This window comes from Sus scrofa, chromosome 2 (genome assembly GCF_054392235.1).
Source record: "Sus scrofa isolate SSC_HxYL_T2T_F1_AM1 chromosome 2, Sscrofa_HxYL_maternal_Yorkshire_Landrace_v2.0, whole genome shotgun sequence".
Classification (NCBI taxonomy): Eukaryota; Metazoa; Chordata; class Mammalia; order Artiodactyla; family Suidae; genus Sus; species Sus scrofa.
Genome location: NC_139384.1, coordinates 147,033,774 through 147,061,588, shown reverse-complemented (window position 1 = coordinate 147,061,588; position 27,815 = coordinate 147,033,774). Strand labels below are relative to the sequence as shown.

Here is a 27,815-nt window from a genome sequence, read left to right as displayed (position 1 = left end):
ATTAACCGCTGAGCCACAAGAGGAACTCCAAAAAAAAAAAAGAATTACAATTAGTTTTTTGGACTGCTACATGGCTTCTCATGTAGTTCAAGTATAAACTGTTTAGTGTTTAATAAACATGATAATATTTAGTTTATATCCTAAAGTTACTGTATGATATTCCAGAGAAACATTTTAAATGATTCTACTTAACCATTCTGTTTTCTTTAGCTCTAACTTTATTTTATTTATTTATTTATTTATTGTCTTTTTGCTATTTCTTTGGGCTGCTCCCACGGCATATGGAGGTTCCCAGGCTAGGGGTCGAATCGGAGCTGTAGCCCCCAGCCTAAGCCAGAGCCACAGCAACGCAGGATCCGAGCCACGTCTGCGACCTACACCACAGCTCACGGCAATGCTGGATCGTTAACCCACTGAGCAAGGGCAGGGACCGAACCCGCAACCTCATGGTTCCTAGTCGGATTCGTTAACCACTGCGCCACGACGGGAACTCCCCCTAACTTTATTTTAAATGCTTTTTTAGTAAAGTTATATTAGCTCTATCTCCATGAAAAAATGATTTATTCTTGTCTGTTTCAGACCTGTGGATATTTGGGCTTTGGGTTGTATGATCATTGAGATGGCCACTGGAAATCCCTATCTTCCCAGCAGCTCTGATTTGGATTTGCTCCATAAAATTGTTTTAAAAGTAGGTAGGTATTACTGAAATACACTGTTAAATGCCTCAAATAGATATTTCTAGATCAATTCTACTTGATTTTCAAATTTAGTGTCTTGTTTTGATTTGTTTTGTGTTGCTTTTTTAGGGCTGCACCTGTGGCATATGGAAGTTCCTGGGCTAGAGGTTAAATTGGAACTGCAGCTGCCAGCCTGCGCCACAGCCACTGCAACATGGGATCTGGGCTGTATCTGTGACCTACGCTGCAGCTTGTGGCAACCAGATCCTTAACCCACTGAGCAAGCCCAGGGATCAAACTCACATCCTCACAGACACTATGCTGGGTTCTTAACCCGCTGAGCCACAATGGGAACTCCTAGTTTGTTCTTTTTCTTTTTTTTTTTTTCAATTTTTTAATAGTTTTTTCTTTATAAGAACAGGGAGGCATGTTGTTTTTATAGATGGGAGTAGACGGGTGCCTTGGGCTGATAAAAAAAAAGGTAGAAAATGTTCTTCTTGCAAATATTGAAGTATAGTTGATTTACAATGTTGTATTAATTTGGGAGTTCCTGTCGTGGCGCAGTGGAAACAAATCCGACTAGGAACCATAAGGTTTCAGATTTGATCCCTGGCCTCCCTCAGTAGGTTAAGGATCTGGCGTTGCTGTGAGCTGTGGTGTAGGTTGAAGACTCAGCTTGGATCCCAAGTTGCTGTGTCTGTGGCATAGACCAGTGGCTGTAGCTCTGATTGAACCCCTAGCCTGGGAACCTCCATATGGATGCGGCACTAAAAAGCAAAAAACAAACAAGCAAAAAATGTTGTGTTAATTTCTGCTGTACAGCAAAATAATTCAGTTACACATTGTATATTCTTTTTCATATTCTTTTCCACTATGGTTTATCACAGAATATTGAATGTGGGTCTCTGTGCTATACAGTAGGACCTTGTTGTTTATCCATCCTGTGTATAATAATTTGCATTTGCTAATCCCAAGCTCCCAATCCTTTCTCAACCCCCCTTGGCAACCATAAGTCTATTTTCTATGTCTGTGAGTCTGTTTCTGTTTTGTAGATATGTTCATTTGTGTTGTATTTGGGATTCCACATGGAAGTGATATGGTATTTGTCTTTCTGACTTTTACTTTGCTTAGTATGATAATCTCTAGGTCCATCCATGTTGTAGCAAAAGGCATTATTTCATTCTTTTTTATAGCTAGTATTCCATTGTGTATATATACCACATTTTTATCCATTCATCTGTTGATGGACATTTAGGTTGTTTCCATGTCTTGGCTGTTATAAATAGTGCTGCTGTGAACACTGGGGTGTGTGTATCTTTTTGAATTATAGTTTTGTCTGGATAAATGCCCAGGAGTGGGATTGCTGGATCTTATGGCAACTCTATTTTAGTTTTTTAGGAACCTCCATACTGTTTTCCATAGTGATTGCACCAATTTACATTCCCACCAACAGTGCAAAGGGTTCCCTTTTCTCCACACCCGCTCCAGCATTCATTATTTGTAGACTTTTTTGGCTGTCCCTGTGGCATGCAGAAATTCCCAGGCCAGGGATCACACCCACATTACAGCAGTGACCCAAGCCACAGCAATGACAAAACTGGATCCTTTCCCTACTGGGAAACTCCCTTGTAGACTTTTTAATGATGGCCATTCTGACCTGTGTAAGGTGGTACTTCATTGTAGTTCTGATTTGCATTTCTTTAATAATTAGCGATGGTGAGTATCTTTTCATCTGCCTATTGGCCACCTGTTTGTCTTCTTTGGAAAAATGTCTATTTAGGTCTTCTGCCCATTTTTCAATTGGGTTGTTTGTTGGTTTTTGTTGTTATTGTTATTGAGTTGTATTAGCTATTTGTATATTTTGAAATTAAGCCCTTATAGGTTGCATCCTTTGCAAATATTTTCTCCCAGTCCATGTGTTGCTTTTTCACTTTGGTGATTGTTTCCTTTGTTGTGCAAAAGCTTTTAAGTTTAACTAGGTCCCATTTGTTTATTTTTGCTTTTATTTCTATTGCCTTGGGAGAGTGACCTAAGATAACATTTGTATAATTTATGTCAGAGAATGTTTTGCCTGTGTTCTCTTTTAGGAGTTTTAGGGTGTCATGTCTTATATTTAAGTCTTTAAGCCTATTTTGAACTTATTTTTGTGTATGATGTGATGGGGTGTGTGTGTGTGTGTGTGTGTGTGTATTTCTGAATAAGGAGCTTGAGGGGCCTTTTTTGTGGCAAGGAAGCTGTATGTAAACATGTAATTACAGGATCATGAGTGAGGAGGGTGCTTGAAAAACTGAATGTGGATAAATACTGGTGAAAGATACAGTTTAGAGTCTTAAAACGTTCTACTTTTTGTGTTATCTTGACAGTTATGGTTATGAGATTAATGTTAGAAGGAACTCTAGAGGTAATGGGATAATTTTTGTCATTTTACAGTTGGGGATACTGAGACACAGAAATGGAAGATTTGCCCAAGGTTATGGAACTAGTTATAGTAAAACTAGTGCTAGAACTTAGCTCTCTTCACTGCTATTTATAGTTCTTTCCATTCTACTACTTTGTAACCTTTCTTCTTTGCAATATTTCTATCCTATATAATTTTAGTATTTTAGCTGTTTTGAATAAAGCTTTGCTGATGAACACATGCTAGTTAAAGCATTAGATACTCACATGGAAATATGTAAAAATTTGAATATGCTTTTTAAAATAGTGTTATATATTAAATCATATTTTTGGAGAAGAAAATACACCTGGTGGTTTTATGTTCTCTACTGCTCAGGTGCTATCCACAGATTACTGGGGAAACTCACATTTTTAATTTTATATCCAGATAGTTCTTTGTTCAGGCTTAAAAAATTAAAAGAACTTAACTGTTTTTCTCCCTTTTTAATAAGTTAATGCAGACCACATAACAATTTGACTATTTTGATTGTAGAATAATTTCCTTGTTTACTTATGTGTGTATGTGTATACATATATATTTTTTTCTTTTCTTTTCAGGTAATTTAACACCTCACTTGGAGAATATCTTTTCCAAGAGTCCTATTTTTGCTGGAGTGGTCCTTCCTCAAGTTCAACACCCCAAAAATGCAAGAAAAAAATATCCAAAGCTAAATGGATTGTTGGCAGATGTAGTTCATGTATGTTAAGAGATTAAGGTTGTTTTTTGTTTTCTGGGAAATTTGCATAAATTATAATATGTTTTAGGATATTATTTTAATGAAATTCCAAAAGGATTCATGAAGTAATGTTATCTGTTAAAAGTTACTATGGTCTTCCTTTTTTGTTTGTTTGTTTTTTAGGGCCACACCCGTGGCACATGGAAGTTTCCAGGTGGAATGGGGGCTACAGCTGCTGGCTTACATCACAGCCACAGCAACCCAGGATTCGAGCCGCCTCTGTGACTTACACCACAGTTCACGGCAATGCTGGATTGCTGACCCACTGATCAAGCCCAGGGGTTGAACCGGCATCTTCATGGATACTAGTTGGATTCGTTTCTGCTGTGCCACAAAGAGAACTCCTGTTGTTGTGGTCATTTTTTAAAAATCTTTTAATTTAGAGAAATTAAAAATCATAGACTGTTAGAACTAAAAACCCCTTGGGATAATCTTGTCCATTATGTTTATCTCAATTTTATTGATAATCAAGGATGAACTGAAAAATTTTAGGGACTTACCATGTTTATCAATACCTTATAACAGCCAGTCCTCGTAGCAGTCTGCCCAAGGGATTTGTTCCTTGTACACTGGTATCCAAAGGTATGTACAGGATATTGGCAGCTGCAGTTTTAATGCTGTTTTAGGATACACTAGCGCCAAAATTCACCTTGAATTGGCGAAAAGAAAAACATATTGTAATGCTTTTAAATTAGTTTAAAATTTAAATTTTATTTTGAACAACATACTAAATATACCTGCATACTTAGGACATAATTCAAAAGGTGAGAGAGTTACTTGCTTCTATTTATTTTCTCTTTCCAGCCAGTTTCCTTTCCCAGGGTCAAGTAAGGTATCTTATTCTAATGTACATCCCTTAAAAAAGTGGTTTCCTAAATTTCATAGCAAATATATAGTGCAGTGTTTATAAGAAGGGGCTCTTGATTCACAGGAACTATGTTTAAAGCCCAGCTCTGTCACTAATTAGCTCTGTAAACTCGAGTAAATCATTTAATCTCTGTGCTTCAGTTTCCTGGGCTATAAAACATTAACGATATTTCTTTTCAGGACCTCGAGAATTAAAGGAAGAAATGGTAGAAATGTTCTTGGTACAGGGCCTTGAATAAGCTGTCAACGAATGTTGTTAATACTAAATTTTGCTGCTATTATTTCGATAAACCTAAACATATGATATGTAATGTCTAAAGACTGTTATCAAAGAAAGAAAGTTATTTCTTTGGTACCTGGAAAGCACTAGAGTTTATGAAAGGATCAGATTTGCTTACTACATTTTCACTTTAATTTCTTTCTTTTCATTTCATTGTTTTGGTTATACAAATAATTCATAATGAATAGAAAAAATAGAAATCCTCGATAAACGACGAGAAGTTAAGATTTTCCCGACCCCCACAATCCAGGAAAAATAACTTAACATTTTGGTTATTGTACTGCTAGGCTTTTCCCAACCAAATATATGATAGAAATTTATGCTTTTTAAAAGGTGTCATACTTTACACAGTCCTATGTAATATGTTTATTTTCACTTAGCAGTATATTTTAAGCATCCTACCATGTCTTTATGAACTTGTATTGTTTGCTTTGAGTAAATTGCTATTTTTTCTCCAGAAAGGTTTTTTTTTTTTTTTTTTTTTTTTGATTTTGGCAAGCTTCACTACTTTACTTAACTTTTATTTTTTTTTAATTTTTTTTTTATTTTCCCACTGTACAGCAAGGGGGTCAGGTTATCCTTACATGTATACATTACAATTACATTTTTTCCTCCACCCTTTCTTCTGTTGCAACATGAGTATCTAGACATAGTTCTCACAGAAAGGTTTTATACTCAAGTAGCATTGGATATAAATCTCAATTCTCAGTCTGACATTGAGTATTATAATTTTTAAAATATTTGCCAATTTAATAAGCTAGAAATAAGTATCTTTTTTTTAACTGTACCTACATCATTATGGAAAAGTTGGACATTTTACTAGTTGCTTATCTGCAATTCTCGTTTTAAGAATCCTTAACCTATTTGTCATTTAAAGTATCTTTTTTCATATTGATTTTCAAAATAATAAGTATATTGTCTGTTGTATATGTTGTAAATTTTCTTTGTCAACTTTAATAATCCAGTGATTTGGAAATCCACATTTATTATATACAAAATCCTTATACATGCGTGGGTCTTGTTCTATTTCACTGATTTCTCTCTATTCTAGTACAAGTACAATTTTTATTGATTATTGTAACTGTAAAATACATCTTAGAAGTTCCCGTTGTGGCTCAGGCAGGTTAAGCACCTGACATAGTGTCCATGAAGGTGCAGGTTCTATCCCTGACCTCTTTCAGTGTGTTAAGGATCTGGCATTGCCACAAGCTGGGGTGTAGTTCGCAGAGGTGGCTTGCATCTCGTGTTGCTGTGGCTGCGGTGTAGGCTGGTAGCTGCAGCTCTGATTCAGCCCCTAGCCCAGGAACTTCCTTATGCAGTGGGTTTGGCCCTAAAAAGAAAGAAATACATCTTAATATCAAGGGTAGAGCATGTATTTTTTTCCTATATTGAAAAAAATTTTTTTTCATTTTTATTTTCCCCACATGAATTTCCCAGGCCAGGGATCAGATCTGAGCCACAGTCTTGACCCAGGCCACAGCTCCTGCAGTGCTGGATCCTTAACCCACTGTGCGGAGCCAGGGATTGAACCTGCGTCCCAGCTCTCCCAAGATGCTGTGGATCTCATTGCACCACAGCAGGGACTCCTTCATAGATTTAAAAATTTTAAACAACTCTATTGTGTTATAATTTTTGTACAGAAAACTACATGTACTTTAAATGTACAATTTGATGAATTTTGATAGATGTATACACCTGTGAAGCCACCACTGCAGTCACAATATCTAACATTTCCATCACTCCCCAAAATGTCCTCATGTACTCTGTAATCCACCTTTCCCTTCATTCCTGTTCTCAGGCAGCCATTGATTTACTTTCTGTTGCTATAGTTTATGTTTTTTAGAATAATATATAAATGGAATCACAGCTCTTTATGTGTGGCTTCTTTAACTCAGCATCATAGAGACTCAGTTTATGTTTTTGTGTGTATCAGTAGTTTGTTCCTTTTTAACGCTGAGTAGTGGTCCATTGTGTGGCTATATCACAGTTTTTACTCTGTTCCTCTGATTGGGGTTGTTTCCTCTCTTTTGGCTATCACAAATAAAATTGCTGTTAACATTCACTTATACGTCTTTGGGTGGATGTATGTTTTTATATCTTTTGGAAAACTGCCTGTCTGTTTCTCAAAGATTATATTTTACATTTTCCCAGCTGGGCACATATTAAATTTTCTGAATTATATTATTCGCAAAAGGAATATTTATCTTCTTCTAATAGGCTATGATCTTTTAGCATTTTTCTTCCTAACTTTTGTTGATGGATTACTACTATGTTTAAAATAAGCACATATTTATAGCTAGTTGCAGTTTTAAGGATCCGATTATTCTCAAATCATAAAATAATGGACTCACTTTTATTTTGTGAGTCATTTTAAAAAAATCACAACACAGGAGGAATTCCTGTCGTGGCTCAGTGGTTAACGAATCTGACTAGGAACCATGAGGTTGCAGGTTCGATCCCTGGCCTCACTCAGTGGGTTAAGGATCCAGTGTTGCCATGAGCTGTAGTATAGGTCACAGATGGGGCTCGGATTTGATGTTGCTAGTCCTGTAGTGTAGGCCAGCAGCTGTAGCTCCAATTGGACCCCTAGCCTGGGAGCCTCCATGTGCTGTGGGTGTGGCCCTAAAAAGCAAAAACAAAAACAAAAACCCAAAAAACAAACAAAAACATAAAATCTATTCTCTTACCAAATTTTAAACTGTACAGTATAGCATTGCTAACTGTATTCACATTGTTATGTAGCAGACCTTTACAGCTTTTTCTGTGAGTCTGTTTAAACATACAGCTTTTGAAATAAACAAAAATGTAACATGACGTGATTACTTTGGATATTCTGGATTTTAACTCTACCTTTTCTACTTATGAGATCTTAGATAAATTACTTTTCCTCTCTGGCCCTTGATCACGTCATCTGTACAATGAGGATAGTAATATTACCTACCTTGTAGGGTTGTTGTTGAGGTCAAGTAATAGGAAAAGACTTGAGAGGGTGTTATATGGCATACAGTAAGCATAAATAAAAGTTGCACATTATTAGTATGTTTTGCCTTCTTTTAGAGGAAGAATTAAAATTATAAAGCAAATGACTTTTTTTTTTTTTTGTCTTTTTAGGGCTACACCCACAGCATATGGAGGTTCCCAGGCTAGGGGTCGAATCGGAACTGTAGCCACTGGCCTACGCCACAGCCACAGCAGTGCTAGATCCGAGCCACATCTACGACCTACCCCGCAGGTCACAGCAATGTTGAATCCTTAACCCACTGACTGAGGCCAGGTATTGAACCTGCGTCTTCATAGATTCTAGTCAGATTCATTTCCACTGAGCCATGATGGGAACTCCAGCAAATGGCTTTTAAATTCTGTCTTTAATATTTTGATTAAAGAACTGTGTTCTGGAGTTTTCTTGTGGCACAATGGGTTAAGAATCCAGCCTTGTCCCTGCTGTGGCTCTGGTTACTGCTGTGGTATGGGTTTGATCCTTGGTCTGGGAACTTGTGAATGCCACAAGAGCACCCAAAAAGAAAAAAAGGCATAAAAAAGATGTGTTCTATTTATAATTATTATTTAATTTTATATGGATTCATTATGTGCAACTAATTATCCCAACCTCTTCCTGGCCTTGTCTTTTTTTGTTTTACTGGGCTTTTTTTTTGTTCTCAGTTGAAATACTTCAAAGTTAGGGAAACAGAAAAGAGCTTTTCTTATAGATTATTGAAAGATTTGGGGGCTTAAACATTTGTGAAATTGTTTTATGCCGCAGAAAACACTGGATTAGGAATCAGACAATATGAGTTAAAATTCTAGTTTGGGGGAGTTCTTGCTGTAACTCAGTGGAAACAAACCTGACTAGTATTGATGAGGATGTGGGTTTGATCCTTGGCCTCACTTGATGGGTTAAAGTATCATTGCTGTGAGCTGCGGTGTAGGTCACAGATATGGCTCGAATCCAGTGTTGCTATGGTTGTGGTGTAAGTCTGCAGCTGTAGCTCTGATTTTACCACTGGAATCAGAGGCTGGGAACTTCCGTATGTCACAGAAGGTGTGGCCCTGAAAAGCAAAAAAAAATCTAGTTTTGCAAGTCACTAATTATGCTTCTACCTCTATAAAATGAAATGATAATCCATGAACTGTCTACCTTACAGGGCTGATAAGATGGTCAAAATGAGCTAATTAATTCCTACTAATTCTAGCAGAAAAAAATTGACTTGTGTTTTGGGTAAAATCATAGGACGTTTATTCTGTAATAATTCTTTACAAGTACAAATTTCTTAGGGAAATAAATGATCAGAACTCACTTTCAAAAATTCCTGAGGTCTAATTCCACATTTTCAAGGACTCTTTTAGCTCTGAGTAATTAATTACACCTGTGTTTGTGAAATAACGTTAAGATTTACCTTATGAAGGCCCATTTAAGAGCTTGTTTAACATTAGTATAATTTTACCTTTTCCAGGCTTGTTTACAAATTGATCCTGATGAGAGGATATCAACTACTGATCTTTTGCATCATGAGTATTTTACCAGAGATGGATTTATTGAAAAGTAAGCATCTTGAGTGAGTGTGGACTTTTTAGTGTTTTGCAAAAAGAAATTTTACTAGCACGAGAATTGCTACATAATTTAATGTTATACAACAGAAAAATTCAGCTTAACAAAACTTACTGAGAATACTATAGGCCAATATCTTTGATGAATATAGACGCAAAAATTCTCAACAAAATTTTAGCCAACCAAATCCCACAACATATAAAAAAGATTATATACCACGACCAGGTGGGCTTCATCCCAGGTTCACAAGGTTGGTTCAACACACACAAATCAATTGTCATGCACCACATTAGCAAAAGAAAAGTAAAAAATTACATGATCATCTCAATAGATGCAGAAAAAGCATTTGACAAAGTCCAACATCCATTCATGATAAAAACTTTTACCTAAGTGGGTGTAGAGGGAACATACCTTAACATAATAAAACCATTTATGACAAACCACAGCAAATATAATATTCAGTGGAGAAAAGCTGAAAGCCTTCCCACTAAAATCTGAAAGAAGACAAGGATGTCCACTCACCACTGTTATTCAACATAGTATTGGAAGTCCTATCCAGAGCAATCAAACAAAAGAAATAAAAGGCATCCAAATAGGAAGAGAAGAGGTAAAACTGTCACTGTATGCAGATAACATGATACTATGAATAGAAAACCCTAAGGACTCAACCTAAAAATTGCTTGAACTGATCAATAAATTCAGCAAAGTAGCAGGATATAAGGTTAACTTTCAGAATTCAGTTGCATTTCTGCATACTAACAATGAAATACTAGAAAAGGAATACAAAAATATAATACCTTTTGAAATTGCACCCCAAAAAATCGAATACCTGGGAATACACCTGACCAAGGAGGTAAAAGACTTATATGCTGAAAACTATAAAACATTAATCAAGGAAATTAAGATATAAAGAAACGCAAAGATATTCCATGCTCCTGGGTTGGAAAAATTAATATTGTAAAAATGGTCATACTACCCAAAGCAATCTACAGATTCAATGCAATCCCTATCAAATTACCCATGACATTTTTCACAGAACTAGAACAAACAATCTAAAAATTTATATGGGATGACAGAAGACCCAGAATTGCCAAAGCAGTGCTGAGGAACAAAAACCAAGCAGGTGGCATAACTCTCCCAGATTTTAGGCAATATTACAAAGCCACAGTCATCAAAACGGTATGGTACTGGTATCAAAACAGACAGACCAATGCAACAGAATAGAGAACCCAGAAGTAAACCCAGATACCTGCGATCAATTAATCTTTGACAAAGGAGGCAAGAACATAAAATGGGAAAAAGACAGTCTTTTCAGCAAGTGTTGTTGGGAAACCTGGACAGCTGCATGCAAATCAATGAAACTAGAACACACCCTCACACCATGCACAAAAATAAACTCAAAATGGCTTAAAGACTTAAATATAAAACAAGGCACCATCAAACTCCTGGAAAAGAACATAGGCAAAACATCCTCTGACATCAAGCTTACAAATGTTTTCTCAGGTCAGTCTCCCAAAGCAACAGAAATAAAAACAAAAATAAACCAATGGGACCTAATCAAACTGGCACAGCAAAGGAACCATAAAAAAAAAACCAAAAAGACAACTTGACAGAATGGGAGAAAACAGTTTCAAAAGGTGCAACCCACAAGGGCTTAATCTCTAAAATATACAAACAACTTCTACAATTCAACAGCAAAAAAGTCAGCAACCCAATTGAAAAATGGGCAAAAGACCTGAATAGACATTTCTCCAAGGAAGATATACAGATGGCCAACAAGCACATGAAAAAATGCTCAACATCGCTTATTATTAGAGAAATGCAAATCAAAACTATCACAAGATACTACCTCACACCAGTCAGAATGGCCATCATTAATAAGTCCACAAACAAAAAATGCTGGAGGGGGTGTGGAGAAAAGGGACCCCTCCTGCACTGTTGGTGGGAATGTAAGCTGGTACAACCACTATGGAAAACAGTATGGAGGTACCTTAGAAAACTATACATAGAACTACCATATGACCCAGCAATCCCACTCTTGGGCATATATCCAGACAAAACTTTCCTTGAAAAAGACACACACACCCGAATGTTCATTGCAGCACTATTCACAATAGCCAAGACATGGAAACAACCCAAATGTCCATCAACAGATGATTGGATTAGGAAGATATGGTATATATACACAATGGAATACTACTCAGCCATAAAAAAGAACAGAATCATGCCATTTGCAGCAACATGGATGGAACTAGAGACTCATACTGAGTGAAGTAAGTCAGAAAGAGAAAAATAAATACCGTATGATATTTCACTTATATCTGGAATCTAATACATGACACAAGTGAACCTTTCCACAGAAAAGAAACTTATGAACTTGGAGAACAGACATGTGGTTGCCAAGGGGGAGGGGAAGGGAATGGGATGGATTAGAAGCTTGGGGTTAATAGAGGCAGACTATTGCCTTTGGAATGGATTAGCAATGAGATCCTGCTGTGTAGCACTGGAAACTATGTCTATTCACTTATGATGGAGCATGATAGTATGAGAAAAAAGAATTTATACATGTATGTGTAACTGGGTCACCATGCTGTACAGTAGAAAATTGACAGAATGCTGTAAACCAGCTATAATGGAAAAAAAAATCATTTTGTATATATATAAACTGAGTTTCTGTATTGACTAGATATATAGGTATTGACTAGACTTATAGGTGTCATGGTGAAAATTCTAATGATAAAAATATATTTGCAGCTAATGGTCATTACACAGTTACTGTGTCCTAGGCAATTGTCGTTGGAGGCCAGAGATAACATTAAATAATCAGTATTTTTTAGCTTTGTTCCTAATTAGATCTCTGACTCAGAATAGTCCAGTTTTTCCTCTCTGATAATATCTCTGATTTATATAATTAGCATTCATTTCCCAGATGATTTTTTTTCCCTCTGCTTTATTTATTTTCTGTTGCCATGTCTGTTGTCTTATTCTATCCCAAACTGAAAATTCCGTGAAGGCAGGGACCATTACTCTTATATCTTTTCAGTGTCCTAATTGTATCTAAAATATGTAATGACAATGCAGACGCATAAATAGCCATGCTTCTTTGAAAAAAAAAAAACATGCCATCTTCTATTTGGGCTTTGAACTAAACAGGAAATTTTTCCCATTAATTGTAAAACCATTCAGTTTGGCTTTGGATGTGAGGTTAGAAACATGAATATCAATTAATAATGTGATGAAGTTGGAGTTACCAGGTAGCTCAGCATGTTAAGTATCCATTGTTGTCACTGCTGTGGCGCCGGTTTGATCCTTGGCCTGAGAACTTCCCAGGCTGTGGGTGAGGCCAAAAAAAATGTGATGGAGTTAAGATTAGGCATAAAAAGTCCCAAGACTTCCACTGAAAATAGACTGAAATAGAAAAAAGTAAAGAGAGGAGAATCTTTGAGTAACTAGAACTTGAGGCATTTCAGGAATTTTAATCTAAAGCAAAAAGTTGAGGAGTTCCTGTCTCGACTCAGTGGTTAACGAATCCGACTAGGAACCATGAGGTTGAGGGTTCAATCCCTGGCTTCGCTCAGTGGGTTAGGATCTGGCATTGTTGTGAGCTGTGGTGTAGGTGGCAGACTCAGCTCTGATCTCGAATTGCTGTGGCTGTGGTATAGACCGGCAGCTACAGCTCCCATTAGACCCCCCTAGCCTGGGAACCTCCATACGCTGTGGGTGCGGCCCTGGAAAAGATAAAAAGACACACACGCACACACAAAAAGAAGCAGAAAATGAGAAGATGTATTAAAAGTGCCATTGATGAAAACTGTCAGTTGTTGAATAAACAAGCGGCTTCCTATCAGTTCTATATAGACTGATTTCTGTTGGGTATTGAGATAATAGGAATTTACTACTACAGGGTGAAAGTTCTTGAGTTCCAATCAGAGAACCCTCAGAAAACGTTTGGGGGAAGAACGTTTGCTTAGATAAGAGGCCTCTTCCTTTCTTGGACCTTCTGCAATGCAAGGGAATTTTGACAGAAGTGTGCCATTTTCTTATTCAGTCAAACTAATCACACTTCTTCTCTTCCTACTACCTTTTACTAGAATTCTAGGGAAGAACTCATTCAGTCAAAAACTGACAGCCAGAACTGCTTCAAGGAGGGAAAAAATGCAGCTCAGGGAGAGGATGAGGAAGGAGACTTTGTGGTATAACCTTTTGAATTTTGAGCCATGTGAATGAATTTTCTATTAAAAAAAACAAAACTTCGGAGATCCCATCGTGGCTCAGTGGTAACTAATCTGACCAGTATCCATGAGGATGCAGGTTCGATCCCTGGCCTTGCTCATTGGGTAAGAATCTAACTTTGCTGTGAGCTGAGGTGCAGGTCAAAGACTCAGCTCGGATCCCAGGTTGGTGTAGCTGTGGCGTAGGCTAGTAGCTGTAGCTCCAATTAGCTACCTAGCCTAGGAACCAACTTCCATATGTGGTGGGTTCAGCCCTAGAAACCAAAAAAAAAAAAAAAAAAAAAGTCTTCAATATTGATGTATTTTGTTACATTTTTTTTACTGAAAGTGTTTGTCCAGAGTAAGATTCCGAAAACTAGTTCATCTTTTAAGTACAGTTACTTTACGTCTTCTTCTTTTTCTGGACACACTCTTGGCATGTGATGTGGAAGTTCCCAGGATTGAACCCATGGAAATACTGTTACTTTAAAGAGCCACAAAAAGTGGCCCAAGTTTTCCTTAAAAAGAGTAGTATAGGAGTTCCCTTCGTGGCTCAGCAGAAATGAGTCTGACTAGTATCCATAAGGACGCAGGTTGATCCCTAGCCTCACTCGGTGGGTTAAGGATCCAGCATTGCCATGGCTATGGTATAGACCAACAGCTGTAGCTCTGATTCTGCCCCTAGTCTGGGAACCTCCAAATGCTGCGAGTGTGGCTCTAAATAGACACACACACACACAAAGAAAGAATAGTATATTTATCGAAAGTAAAAGCAATACCTTTATTAAGTAATCTTTGCATCACAAAAGGAATTAATTCCTATAAGTCTATTTTGTGAAAGATTTAATAGTAAATTACCATGGAAAAATTTTTGAAAGAGGTATCTTTAACAGGAAGCGATTTGTATTAGGTAAATATTTTACCATCTCTCTCTCTTTTTTTTTTTTGCTTCCTAGGGCCGCACCCACCACATATGAAGGTTCCCAAGTTAGGGATCAAATCAGAGCTACAGCTGTAGGCCTACACCACAGCCACAGCAATGTGGGATCTGAGCCATGTCTTTGACCTACACCACAGCTCACGGCAAAGCTGGATTCTTAACCCACTGAGCAAGGCCAGGGGTCAGACCCACATCTTTATGGATACTAGTCAGGTTTGTTACCACTGAGCCACAATGGGAACCTCTATTATGCCTTCTCTTGATATACGTTACTGAAAACTTGTTTATGCTATAGCTCAAGTGTAAATTACTTGATTAAAAGTTCTAATAAAATAAAATTAAAGATAAATTTTATTTACATAAATAAAAATATTGGATATTGCTTGCTTTATCAGATTCATACCAGAACTGAGAGCTAAATTGCTACAAGAAGCAAAAGTCAACTCATTCATAAAGCCAAAAGGAAATTCTAAAGAAAATGAACTTATGAAAGATGAAAGAAAAACAATTTATACCAATACCCTGCTAAGTAATTCAGTTTGGGGAAAGGTAAAACCTGATCTTTTTATTAGCTAGTATAACTGTATTATATTTAGTACTCTAATGGTAAAAATAACTAGTCTCCTGACTGAGATTTTGGATGTATCTATTCCAGGAAGTGGAAAAAGAGAAAAAGCCCAAGGAGATCAAAGTGAGAGTTATTAAAGTTAGAGGAGGAAAAGGAGATGTCTTAGAACCAAAGAAGACAGAGCATGAAGGTGCACATTGTCAACAGGATGCGGTTGAAATTGCTCACACTGTGTCTCAAGATGCAAACATCAGTGATCCACTAAATCCTCTCAATCCCAGCACTAACTCTACGGGCATGAAAGACGATCCACATGCTGGAGGTAGTATGGTGATGCCACCCATCAATCTAACCAGCAGTAATTTGATGGCTTCAAATCCCAGTTCAAATCCCTCCCACTCTCATTCAAGGTAGGTTCTAACAGAAAAGAAACAGAAGGAAATGGACCTAATACAGTGTTCTTATATAATGGATTTCAAAGAATCAAGTTTGTAGTGTCTGTATATAAACTGAATTTGAAGGTATACTGAAATTGTAATCATACAATGGGCCATTACTAAGTGTGTGTTATGAATGCTATAGAAGAAATTAACTTTGTTTGGCTATGTGCTTAGTGTTTCACTAATGCTGTTTGGAAAAACGTGATTTAAAAAAAAACCCTCAGAAAAATCACTTCCCATTTGAAGAGAAAAATGTAATATTACCTCAGTTTTGGTGCTGATGTGCCATCATGTAACAAAGTAAGCTTTATTTTTATATCAATAGCAAATAGCCTAAATGGAGAAAGGATAATTGAAAATAATCTTGTATAGTCAAAGAGCTTTTCAAGGTCAAATATTTGGGAAGAAAACAAACATATTGGACAAATTTTAGATTTAGATTGAGTGACTGGTCCCATTTATCTGATTGATTAATCAAAGGTATTGTGATGGATAGCTTGGGTCTGTCTAGCAAGGCATCAGGGTTAGTTCTAAATTTAAGGAAACTATGACTCTCCATGGGGAAGGAGGTTAGGTTTGATATCCTAAGCCAGTCCTAGCAGACTGGTGTGGGTTATAAGCTGTGAAGCTTAGTGGTCTCTCGAGGTGGCAAGGGGACATGTCTGTCTCAGTCCAAAGGTGCAACAGGCTATAGACAGCAAGTGGACAGTCATTCTGGACTGAACCAAACCATGATCACAGTAACCACAGTTATAAACTAGCCTTGGTCAGAGAGCTCAGAAATTCATGAACCGTAGTGAAGAAATCCAGGTTCAGAACAGACAGAAGGGACCAAGCAGGCCAGCTGGAGTAACCCTCCAACATGGTTGTCACCGCAGATGTTAGCCATGAATGAGTGTGCTCTGCTCTGTTTTCACCTCTTTAACTTAGAGCCATTAGTGCTGAAAGACTGACCATTGCATTTCGGCGCTCATTGCTCCAACAGTAGACTATTGTGGAATAACTTACCATTATTGAAGCTAAAGCAGAAGCACTTCCGGGGAGTTCTAATAACTTCTTATTTGTTTTTGAATAATAGGTTAAGTGAAAGAGCAAAAAAGAGGCGTACTTCTTCACAATTTGTTGGACAAGTTATGTCTAATAGCAAGCATGAGAATACAGGTCCCTCTCAAGTAAGGCAACAAGCTTATCATTAAAATATACTCTCAACATTATCCCCGACCCCACCCTCACCTCTTGTCCTTTTCTCTATCTATGGGGCTCTAACTTTTTAAAAATCTTTTGTTTCCTAACATTTTAAAATTTTTTCCTTTTTTTTTTTTTTTTTTTTTTTTTTTTTGTCTTTTTGCCATTTCTTGGGCCGCTCTCGAGGCATATGGAGGTTCCCAGGCTAGGGGTCCAATCGGAACTGTAGCTGCCAGCCTACGCCAGAGCCACAACAATGCAGGATCCGAGCCGCGTCTGCAACCCACACCACAGCTCACGGCAACGCCGGATCGTCAACCCACTAAGCAAGGGCAGGGACCGAAGCCCCAACCTCATGGTTCCTAGTCGGATTCGTTAACCACTGCGCCACGACGGGAACTCCTAAAAAATTTTGCTATTAGTTTATTTTCCCTCTGAGGTAAAAAAAATACGTCAGCATTTCCTTAGTGATTTTTTTAAAGTATCTATTCCTTAGTGATTTCATAATTTTAATTAGTTTCTTATAACTTGCTTTGAATCTTTAATGTGTGATTTTGGGGGAAAAAGTTAAGGTTTTACCTTTAAAAGTCACAGGACTTTTGGAGTTCTCTTGTGGTACAGCAGGTTAAGGATCCAACATAGTCACTGCAGCAGCTTGGGTCACTGCTGTGACGCAGCTCCGGGATCTTCCACATGCTGTGGGTGTGGCCAAAAAAAAAAAAAAGAGTCACAAGACTTTCTGGTTTTTTACTTCCCAAAAATGATTTTAATATCTTTATACATTAAAGAAATTGCCACTGAATCTTTGTTATACAGCAGAAATTATTACATTGTGAATCTATGCTTTCAATAACTTACCCCCCCCCAAAAAAAAGCAGTTGCCAAATAGATACCTCTTACTTCTCACTAGATAAAATAATCAATGTAGTGACTTCTCTGCCAGGATCCAGCATTGTCACTGCTATGGCTTGGGCTGCAGCCGTGATATGAGCGTGATCCCTGGCCCAGGCACTTCCATATGCTGCAGGTGTGGCCAAAAAAAAAAGGAAAAAATAATCGATGTAGTCCATTTCCTTTTTTTTCACATAGGAAAATAGGTTAATTAAAAATCGAAACAGTGTTGGAGTTCCCATCGTGGCACAGCGGAAACGAATCCAACCAGGAACCATGAGGTTGTGGGTTCGATCCCTGGCCTCGCTCAGTGGGTTAAGGATCCAGCATTGCTATGGGCTGTGGTGTAGGTTGAAGATGCGGCTCAGATGCCGCATTGCTGTGGCTGTGGCTGTGGCGTAGGCCGGCAGCTATAGCTCTGATGAGACTCCCTAGCCTGGGAACCTCCACGTGCCGCTAGTGCAGCCCTAAAAAGAAAAAAAAAAAAAAATGAAAGTGTTATTTGCAATAATAAAGTCTTGAAAACAACACAAATCCATCCAAGAGCAAGTGACGGGTTATCTCCGTTAAGAATATATCCACACAGTGGGGTACTACACATTGGGTTGTGAAAGTGTTCATTAACCTAGGAAAGTTTCTGTCACCTCTGGTTAAATGAGCAAAAACAGGTAACACAAAAGTTTTTCCAGAATGCTGGGCTCACAAGTAATTTTTCCCTTTGGGTTTTCCTAGTGTCCAGAGCACGTCTTTTTTGTTTTTTGTTTTTTTCTTTTTTTGACTGCACCTGCGGCATATGGAAATTCCCCGGGCCAGGGGTCAAATGGCAGCTGCAGCTCCAGGCCTACACCATAGCCACAGCAGCACCACATCTGAGCCACATCTGAGACCTACACTGTGGCTTGTGGCAATGCCTTAACTCACTGAGTGAGGCCAGAGATCGACCCCTCATCCTCTTGTCAGCTATGTCAGGTTCTTAACCTGCTGAGCCCCATTGGGAACTCCTCAGAGCATATCATTTTGTAGATAGAAACATAAGTTATTCATAAAATGAACTGAAGCCATTTGTCCAAAGTCAGAATGAATAGGATCAAAAATTAAAAAGCTGAAGGGCATTCCCTGATGGTTTAGTGATTAGAATTTAGCACTTTCACCACTGCAGCCTGGGTTCAATCCCTGGTCTGTTAACTGAGATCCCACATGAAGTGACTGCATGCCATGGCGAAAAATAAATAAATACATAAAAGTTGAAATTGTGGTTCTCATGATCAAGACTATTCTGGAAGAGGGGTGGTTTCCTATTATGGCTCAGTGGGTTAAGAACCTGATGTCTCTTCGAGGATGCAGTTTCAATCCCTGACCTCGTTCAGTGAATTAAGGATCCAGCATTGCCACAGGCTCAGGGGTAGGTTGCAGATTTGGCTTGGATCCAATGTTGCCGTGGCTGTGGCATAGGCCACAGCTGCAGCTCTCATTTGGCCCCTAGCCCTAGCTCAGGAACTTCCATATGCTATAGGTGCAGTAAAGAAAAAAAAGGACTCTTCTCAGAATATCCAATATGCTAAAAAAAAGTTTACAAAATTTTTATTGCCATTTGATCTATTTATATATTTGATGGTATTCTCTTATAAATTTATTTTATTTTTTTTGTCTTTGTGCCTTTTCTAGGGCCGATTCCTGCGGCATATGGAGGTTCCCAGGCTAGGGGTTGAATCGGAGCTGTAGCCACCAGCCTACGCCAGAGCCACAGCAACACTGGATCCGAGCCACATCTACAACCTACACCACAGCTCATGGCAATGCTGGGTCCTTCACCCACTGAGCGAGGCCAGGGATTGAACCCGAAACCCCATGGTTCCTAGTAGGATTTGTTAACCACTGCACCACGACGAGAACTCTACTCTTATACTTCTTAATTATTAAAATAATCCTGCAAAGATTGTCATTTTTATGCCTATTTTATACCATCCAAATGGCTAGCAATTCTAGACTTGTCATTCAATAAGTAGTTACACATCTTTCTTCAAATTAACTCTTGTTTATTTGGTTTTTTTTTAGAGCCAAATGGAGAAGAGTGCATTTAATGATCGAACAGGTCCAAGTGACCAAATGGCAAATGGAAACAAAAGGAAGCTGAATTTTTCCAGATTTGAAAGGAAAGAATTCCATTTTCCAGAATTGCCTTTCATAATACCGTCAAAGGAGATGAAAGGAATGGAAGGTACACATTTATTGCATAGCTTTACAAATCTCCAGACATAATCTTTTACAAGACCTTTTTTGGTAATGTAATTTACATGTTATAGTGTGATTTTGGGGAGCAAAAAGGAGTATATTGCTATGCAAAGTATTTTCAGCTGATGACAGTTTTTTTTTTTTTTTCCTGTAGCAACTAAGGGGTAAGGCCTAAAGGAGATAATTTTAAAGAGAGGTTAAGAAAACTTTAAAAAGGAAAAATTTTATTAACGTAATTTTGTTGAAATGTTAGAGCAGTATTTGAGGAAGATATTTTCTGTCTAGTAAATGACGTAGAGTAAAATCAGTTTCCTGTTTCTGTGATAATTAGCCCATAAAATAGCAGGAGTAATATTTGTGCTTCAGACATCCAAGGATTTAGTAGAGAAAGATTTATAACATATGGTGAGCTCATAAATGAAACCCATTTTTTTTTTTTTTTTTTTTGCGGAGTAAATGTTACTATGTTTCTTTGAAGAACAGTGACACCTTGTGAAAAGATAATATAATAGCAAGAAAATACTACCTGTACAACTCATCCACTTAACAATTATATTCAGAATTTTTAAAATAAATATCTTCTTTTTATACCTGGTTAACTGTAAAATTATGTGACAAATCATTTATGATTGGCACATTTTACCATTACAAATCATGATTGGTTCAGGTCCTTTATTATAAACTGAGAAACTGACTTTAGTGGATACCAGAATTTCCATTTGAAATTCTTGAAAATGAAAAATTCAGAGTAAGAATAACAAATTTTCATTGTTGTATATATTTTTGTAAAAGTTAAACAGATAAAAGTTTTGAAGAAGGAATCAAAGAAAATTAATTCATCTAAAATACCAACTTTACTTAATGCAGATCAATATCAAGAAAAAGAAGAGGTAAAACTTTTTGTTTATAGCTTTTACTAAGTAATACTATTTAGAACCCTTCCCTTAACATATAATTTTAGTTATTACTATTGGAAAGTCAGATAAAAATTCAAAATTCTGTAATCTTTGATCTTGAGAAACAGAACTATATTTTCCTAGAATAACAAATTACTAAAAGTTTGTGGGGTTTGTTTGTTTGTTCATTTATTTATTGTCTTTTTAAGGTTGCATCCTTGGCATATGAAGGTTCCCAAGCTAGGGGTCAAACTGGAGCTATAGCCACTGGCTTACACCATAGCCACAGCAACACGGGATCCAACACGTGTCTGCAACCTACACTGAAGCTCATAGCGATGCTGGATCCTTAACCCGCTGAGCGAGGCCAGGGATCGAATTCTCATGGATACTAGTTGGGTTCATAACTGCTTAGCCACAAAGGGAACTCTTACAGGTTTTTAAAAGATTTTTTAAGGTAATAAATATGAACTCTCATTTGAATGTTGAGTTATTGAATATACGGTGTCCAGGGAAAATTGTGTGTGTGTTATGTGTACTTCCTGGCGGTAAATCATGCCAGAGGAAAGGAATAATGGTACCAACGTAGGGTTATATTGGCCACAGAACATATGTATTTGTCTTTAGCCTTTTTCCTCCTTTTTTTTTTTTTTTCTCTAAGTTATTCCCATCTCTGCTCTATACCTGCTGTTTTATTTTCACAAAGATTTGCTCTCAGCTAAGTATCAGATAATCTTGAATTTTGTTTGGGAATCTTGAAGTCATCAATATCTAAATGAATACTCTCTAAAGGGCACTCTTTTATTTTATTTTATTTTATTGTTTAGGGCCATACCTGCGGCATATGGAGGTTCCCAGGCGAGAGGTCTAATCCGAGCTACAGCTGCCAGCCTACGCCACAGCCACACCAGATCTGAGTCTGTGACCACAGTTCACGGCAACTCCAGATTCTTAACTCACTGAGTGAGGCCAGGGATTGAACCAGCAACCTCATGGTTCCCAGTCGGATTCGTTTCTCCTGGGCCAGGACGGGAACTCCTAAAGATACTCTTTTAAGGGAAAGGGATTGTACTGAGCACCCACGGAATTAAATTTTGAGCATGGCCTTCTATCCTGCATACCGGTGAGGTCATCAACTTTATCTCAGTTTCTTATTTTTTAAATAAAATTGATTAAATTTTTATTCATAATAAAATTAGCACGTACTTATGAAGGGAATTTGAATAAATTAGAAAAATAGGAACTTTGACCTGAAACTATGTAAGAAGGCATTTTAACTAGGTCTATTGAGTCTCTGCAACATTCAGATAAGAGGTATCAGACACTGTTAGATATATTTTCACAGTGAAACTTATGCCTTATTCTTGGCCTAAAACTTTTTAACAACTCTACAATCAACTTTACAGAAAAGAGCTATTTTCCAGATAGAATAAGAAAGGCATTATCTGTCATCTTTTAGTTCATTATAAAAATAATAAGGTAGCTTTAAACTTTTATACCTGAGTGACTTACTGATACCACAGCATGTAGAACAATGCACCATTTGTATATTTTTTGAATGATTACATGAATCTTTGCTCTTGAGTTTGGCCAGACTAGTAATGTGCTACATGTGTTTATCCTACTGTCCTATGAGAGGCCCCAGAACTAAGAGTACATGTTAACGCAGGGAAGAAAGGAACTCTTAAGATAATTCTGTCATTTAAAAAATACATAGGTAAATAGGAAGGGAAAATCTCTTTTTGTTCATATGGTGTAGAATTCCTGAAAAGATGATCATTTTAAGAGTCATGTTGAAAGAGGTGCAATTGCAATTAATAGAAATATTCGGAAATCATCAGTGACGGATGTAGTTTATTTGTACTAATCATTCAAATATAGTTCTGACAAGTAGTTGAAATTGTGAATAAGGCTGGTCCAAATGCTTTTAATAAATTAATGTCAGAATTGGAGTTCCTGTCGTTACTCAGCGGTTAATGAATCCGACTAGGAACCATGAGGTTGCCGGTTCAATCCCTGGCCTTGCTCAGTGGGTTAAGGATCTGGCATTGCCGTGAGCTGTGGTGTGGGTCGCAGACTCGGCTTGGATCCTGCATTGCTGTGGCTCTGGCATAGGCCAGCGGCTGCAGCTCCGATTTGACCCCTAGCCTGGGAACCTCCATATGCCACAGGTGCAGCCCTACAAAAGGCAAAAAGACAAAAAAATAAAATAATAAATTAATGTCAGAATAAGAAATTTTCCTGAATTTTGAGTTTTTAGTTTATTAATTTAGAAAATTGGAAAATATGACTTTTTTTAAAAAAAAAATCAGAAAAGGAATAGCAACTTATTTGTTCTATTCTTTTTTTTCTTTTTATGGCTGCAGCTGTAGCATGTGGAAGTTCCCAGGATGGGGTCAAATCAGAGCTGCAGCTGCTAGCCTATGCCACAGCCACAGCAACACCAGATGCGAGCTGCATTTGCAGCCTACAGGCAGCTTAACACAACACTGGATACTTAACCCACTGAGTGAGGCCAAGGATTAAACCCACATCCTCACAGAGACTATTTTGGGTTCTTAACCCTCTGAGCCACATGGTAACTCCATAATTGTTCTATTCTTGTTTCTGCCATTGAGTTATTTTTGAATTACTGAATCAGATCCAGGCACTTCCAAGTTGTACATGAAATGTTTTCAGGCATCTTAAACATATCCTGAAATAGTATATACATGTATTGAATAGACTCTTTGACCAAGAGAGAAATCCTAATTACTGCTAATGAGTTAGATAAGAGAAAAGAGTCTGTACAAAAGCCACCTTCAGTTTTGTCTCATGATGCTAATGAGGAATATCTTGCTAAATAGTCACCTCGTACCTTATAAAATAACCCCCAAGTGCAAAGTACAAGTACTTACTGTGGCTGTATTTCCTTGGCCAAAGACTCACATTTCCTCTATTAAGGTCCTGTTTCTATTTACTTTTTAGAATACAGGAAATGCACAAGCTGAAAGGATGAAGAACCTGCCAGATGTAGAGTAGAAAATGCAGCAGCTGAAAATTCTGGGAATCCCAGAATCACTGTATGGTTTTAAAAGCTCCTTTTTATTAATATTACATACACAAAAATGCTGACTAGAGAATTCTTCAGATATATCGTAAATCCTGTGTAGTTATATATTTGCTCACCTAAGTTTGTTTTTAAATTTCTTAATCTTTATTCATCTTTTCTTAATTTGAACGTTAATTTATAAAAACTGCCTGACTGGTACATCCTAATAAAACTATAGCTTATGTCAAGTCATATAATTTTATTTAATGACCTGTTATCTTGGTCATGTTTGATTATTGGTCATTCTTAGCTTTGGCTCAGAACTTTACAATTATAGATGGAAAAGTTTCTAAATGTGTAATAAAGTAGGGTCCCAATGTCTGGGAGCACCAAACATTTTTGAGCAAACAAATACCCTTGATAAACATGAAACATGGGTTTGGTTCTGCACTGGACATTCTGAAATAGCATTTAAACATATCATGAAGGTTGTTTAAAAGGATGGAAACTGAGGAGTTCCCGATGTGGTGCAGCGGAAATGAATCCGACTAGTAACCATGAGGTTGCAGGTTCCATCCCTGGCCTCACTCAGTGGCTTTTTTTAAAAAATTTTTTTTTAATTCTCAAATGAATGTATCACATCTGTAGTTGTATAATGATCATAACAATCCAATTTCACTGGATTTCCATCTCACAGCCCAAGCACATCCCCCCACCCCCCAAACTGTCTCCTCCAGAGACCATAAGTTTTTCAATGACTGTAAATCAGCATCTGTTCTCCAAAGAAGTTCAGTCTGTCCTTTTTTCAGATTCCACATGACAGTGAAAGCGTTTGATGTTGGTGTCTCATTGTATGGCTGATTTCACTTAGCATGATAATTTCTAGGTCCATCCATGTTGCTAAAAATGCCAGTATTTCGTCCCTTTTAATGGCTGAGTAATATTCCATTGTGTATATGTACCACATCTTCTTGATCCACTCCTCTGTCGATGGACGTTTAGGTTGTTTCCACGTCTTGGCTATTGAAAATAGTGCTTCAGTGAACATCGGAGTACATGTGTCTTTGTGAGTCATGGTTTTCTCTGGATAGATGCCCAGGAGTGGGCTTGTTGGGTCAAATGGTAGTTCTGTTTTTAGTTTTCTGAGGAATCTCCATACTGCTTTCCACAGTGGTTGTACCAGTTTACAATCCCACCCACAGTGTAGTAGGGTTCCTTTTTCTCCACACCCTCTCCAGCACTTATTGTTTGTAGACTTTTGGATGATGGCCATTCTGGCTGGTGTAAGGTGGTACCTCAGAGTGGTTTTGATTTGCATTTCTCGAATAATGAGTGATGTTGAACATCTTTTTCATGTGTGTTTTGGCCAAGTGTATATCTTCTTTGGAGAACTGTCTGTTTAGATCTTTTTCCCATTTTTTGATGGGGTTGTTTGTTTTTTTGGTATGGAGCTGCAGAAGGTGTTTATAAATTTTGGAGATGAATCCCTTGTCAGATGATTCATTGCAAAGATTTTCTCCCATTCTGTGGGTTGTCTTTTTGTTCAGTTTAGGGTTTCCTTTGCTGTGCAGAAACTTTTAAGTTTAATTAGGTCCCATTTGCTTATTTTTGTTTTTATTGTCAATATTCTAAGAGGTGGATCTGAGAAGATGTTGCTGTCATTTATGTCAGAGAGTGTTTGACCTATGTTTTCCTCTAAGAGGTTTATAGTGTCTGGCCTTATATCTAGGTCTTTAGTCCATTTGGAGTTTATTTTTGTGTATGGTGTTAGGGAGTGTTCTAGTTTCATTCTTTTCCATGTGGCTGTCCAGTTTTCCCAGCACCACTTATTGAACAAGCTGTCCTTTCTCCATTGTATATTCTTGCCTCCTTTGTCATAGATTAGTTGTCTGTAGGTGCGTGGGGCTCAGTGGCTTAAGGATTCAGCATTGCAGTGAGCTGTGGTTTAGGTCGCAGATGCAGCTTGGTTCTGGCATTGCTGCGGCTGTAGTGTAGGCCAGCAGCTGTAGCTCTGATTCGATCCCTAGCCTGGGAGCCTCCGTATGCCACAGGTGCAGCCCTAAAAAGCAAAAAAAAAAGGATGAAAATTGAGCAAAGCATTGAGGCAAATCTTTTGACTTGACCAGCATGTTTATCATTTAGTAGTTTACCTAGAATATAGACTATATTGTCACCTATAATTTAACATTAATACAGTCAAGGTTTTGGCAACATATATTTATGTTCTTATCCCTGGTTCTTATTGGCTTGGTTTCTAATTTTAGGATGAAGATGACCATTGTAAGGCGAAGAATTTGAAGAGGAGCAGATTTTTTTCTGGTAGTGTCCTTTCTCTTAAATCCTAAAAATACAGCTTGGCAAGTCTTCTCTTTTAATTTTATATACAATAGAAATGTAACATGAGCTGCTAAGAGAGCAGTTTGTCTGCATTAGCATCATGCAACTTTGTTGGCAAACTCTTCAGTTTTCTTTTTCTTCTAAGAATTCTGTTGATGTGTTGCTTTGATTTGGAATGATAAAGTCATCTCCTCTCTGCCTCCTTCTTTACTTGCCATAAATCACTGAGTGGGTAAGACAGCCTCTCATATGACACACACTGTATTTATACTGAGCTCTGCCCTCTGATAGTCACACAACCTAAGTGTTAGTTGTTTCCTAGGATGCTCGGGCTTCCAAGTGAGTTCTCAATGAAATATCTCTCTTTTTTTTTTTTTTTTTTTTTCTTTTTAAAGCTGGAAATGCAGCATATGAAACGTCCCAGACTAGAGGTCAAATCAGAGCTGCAGCTGCTGGCCTATACACAGTCACAGCAATGCAGGATCTAAGCCACATCTGTGATCTATACCACAGCTCACGGCAATGCCGGATCTTTAACCCACTGAGCAAGGCCAGGGATTGAACCCACTTCCTCACAGTTACTAGTTGTGTTTGTTACTGCTGAACCACGACGGGAACTCCTATATCTGACATTTTTGAAAAAGCTGTTCATGGAGTTCCCCTATGGAGCAGTGGGATAAGAGTCCTATGTTATCACTGTAGCAGCTTGAGTTGCAGGTTCAGTCCCTGGCCCAGGAACTTCCACATGCCATGGGCACAGCCAAAAAAAAAAAAAAAAAAAAAAAAACAAAAACCCCAAAAGCCTGTTCATTACCATTACATGATTAAAAACATGTTCTGTTAGCTATAAAAGCATTTATAATGTTTATAAAGTATCTGAAAATTATATGCTATTTACATGTTAAATTTTTTAATCTTTTTAAACAACTGCCAGCACTGTTCCAGTTTCCTAGTTCAATCTGTTAGTGCCTTTTATGTGGCACAAACTTTTTCTGTATAGGTATAATCTAGAATTACTGATTATCTTTTTTTTAAAGTATGATTATCCTGGTATTTTACCAGGACGCTACCTGATTTTGATTTACTAAATAGTTATGAAAAACAAAGGAAAACATAATTTCTTTCTTTCTTTCTTTCTTTCTTTCTTTCTTTCTTTCTTTTTTTTTTTTTTGGTTTTTGGTTTTTGGGGCCACACTCATGGCATATGGGTATTCCCAGGCTAGGGGTCGAATTGGAACTACAGCTGCTGGCCACAGCCACAGCATCACAGGATCTGAGCCACATCTGTGACCTACACCACAGCTCACGTCAATGCTGTATCCTTAACCCACTGAAGAAGGCCAGGGATTGAACCTGCAACCTCATGGTTACTAGTGGTATTCCTTTGCACTGAGCCACAAGGGGAACTCCCATAATTTCTTTGTAACAATACTGTGATCTCTTTACAACTCGTTAAGAAGTTGATTAAAATTGACAAGTGAGATTATTATATATGATATATCTTTTTAACAGACTCCCTTAGCTTTAGTAACTAAGCTCCT

The 27,815-nt window shown here is 37.6% G+C and overlaps 1 protein-coding gene and 1 long non-coding RNA gene across 20 annotated transcripts in view; one reads left to right on the top strand and one right to left on the bottom strand.

Moving 5' to 3' along the window:
* The window catches only part of LOC146405754 (uncharacterized), a 38,411-nt gene extending 20,840 nt beyond the window's left edge, over positions 1-17,571 (bottom strand). The window contains exons 1-2 of the long non-coding RNA XR_014838807.1: positions 17,467-17,571; positions 4,351-4,499 (exon numbers count right to left, since the gene is read on the bottom strand). This is a non-coding gene — a long non-coding RNA (uncharacterized LOC146405754). The remainder of the gene's footprint in view (positions 1-4,350; positions 4,500-17,466) is intronic.
* CDKL3 (cyclin dependent kinase like 3) overlaps positions 1-27,815 on the top strand; it is a 126,228-nt gene that overhangs the window by 40,346 nt on the left and 58,067 nt on the right. For 5 of the 19 annotated variants that reach the window (XR_014838795.1, XR_014838796.1, XR_014838797.1 and 2 more), the window contains exons 5-13: positions 580-692; positions 3,672-3,811; positions 9,449-9,537; positions 15,090-15,243; positions 15,350-15,672; positions 16,781-16,874; positions 19,834-19,996; positions 20,803-20,900; positions 26,202-26,256. Coding sequence is in view for 10 of the 19 variants with exons in the window: in XM_085014597.1 (XP_084870723.1) it covers positions 580-692; positions 3,672-3,811; positions 9,449-9,537; positions 15,090-15,243; positions 15,350-15,672; positions 16,781-16,874; positions 19,834-19,996; positions 20,803-20,900; positions 26,202-26,256 (1,229 nt within the window). In the remaining 9 variants the exon portion in view is untranslated. Of the gene's footprint in view, positions 1-579; positions 693-3,671; positions 3,812-9,448; positions 9,538-15,089; positions 15,244-15,349; positions 15,673-16,780; positions 16,875-19,833; positions 19,997-20,802; positions 20,901-23,873; positions 23,969-26,201; positions 26,474-27,815 lie in introns of those variants that run through there. The other 14 variants (XM_085014601.1, XM_085014602.1, XM_085014603.1 and 11 more) reach the window with 6 other exon arrangements.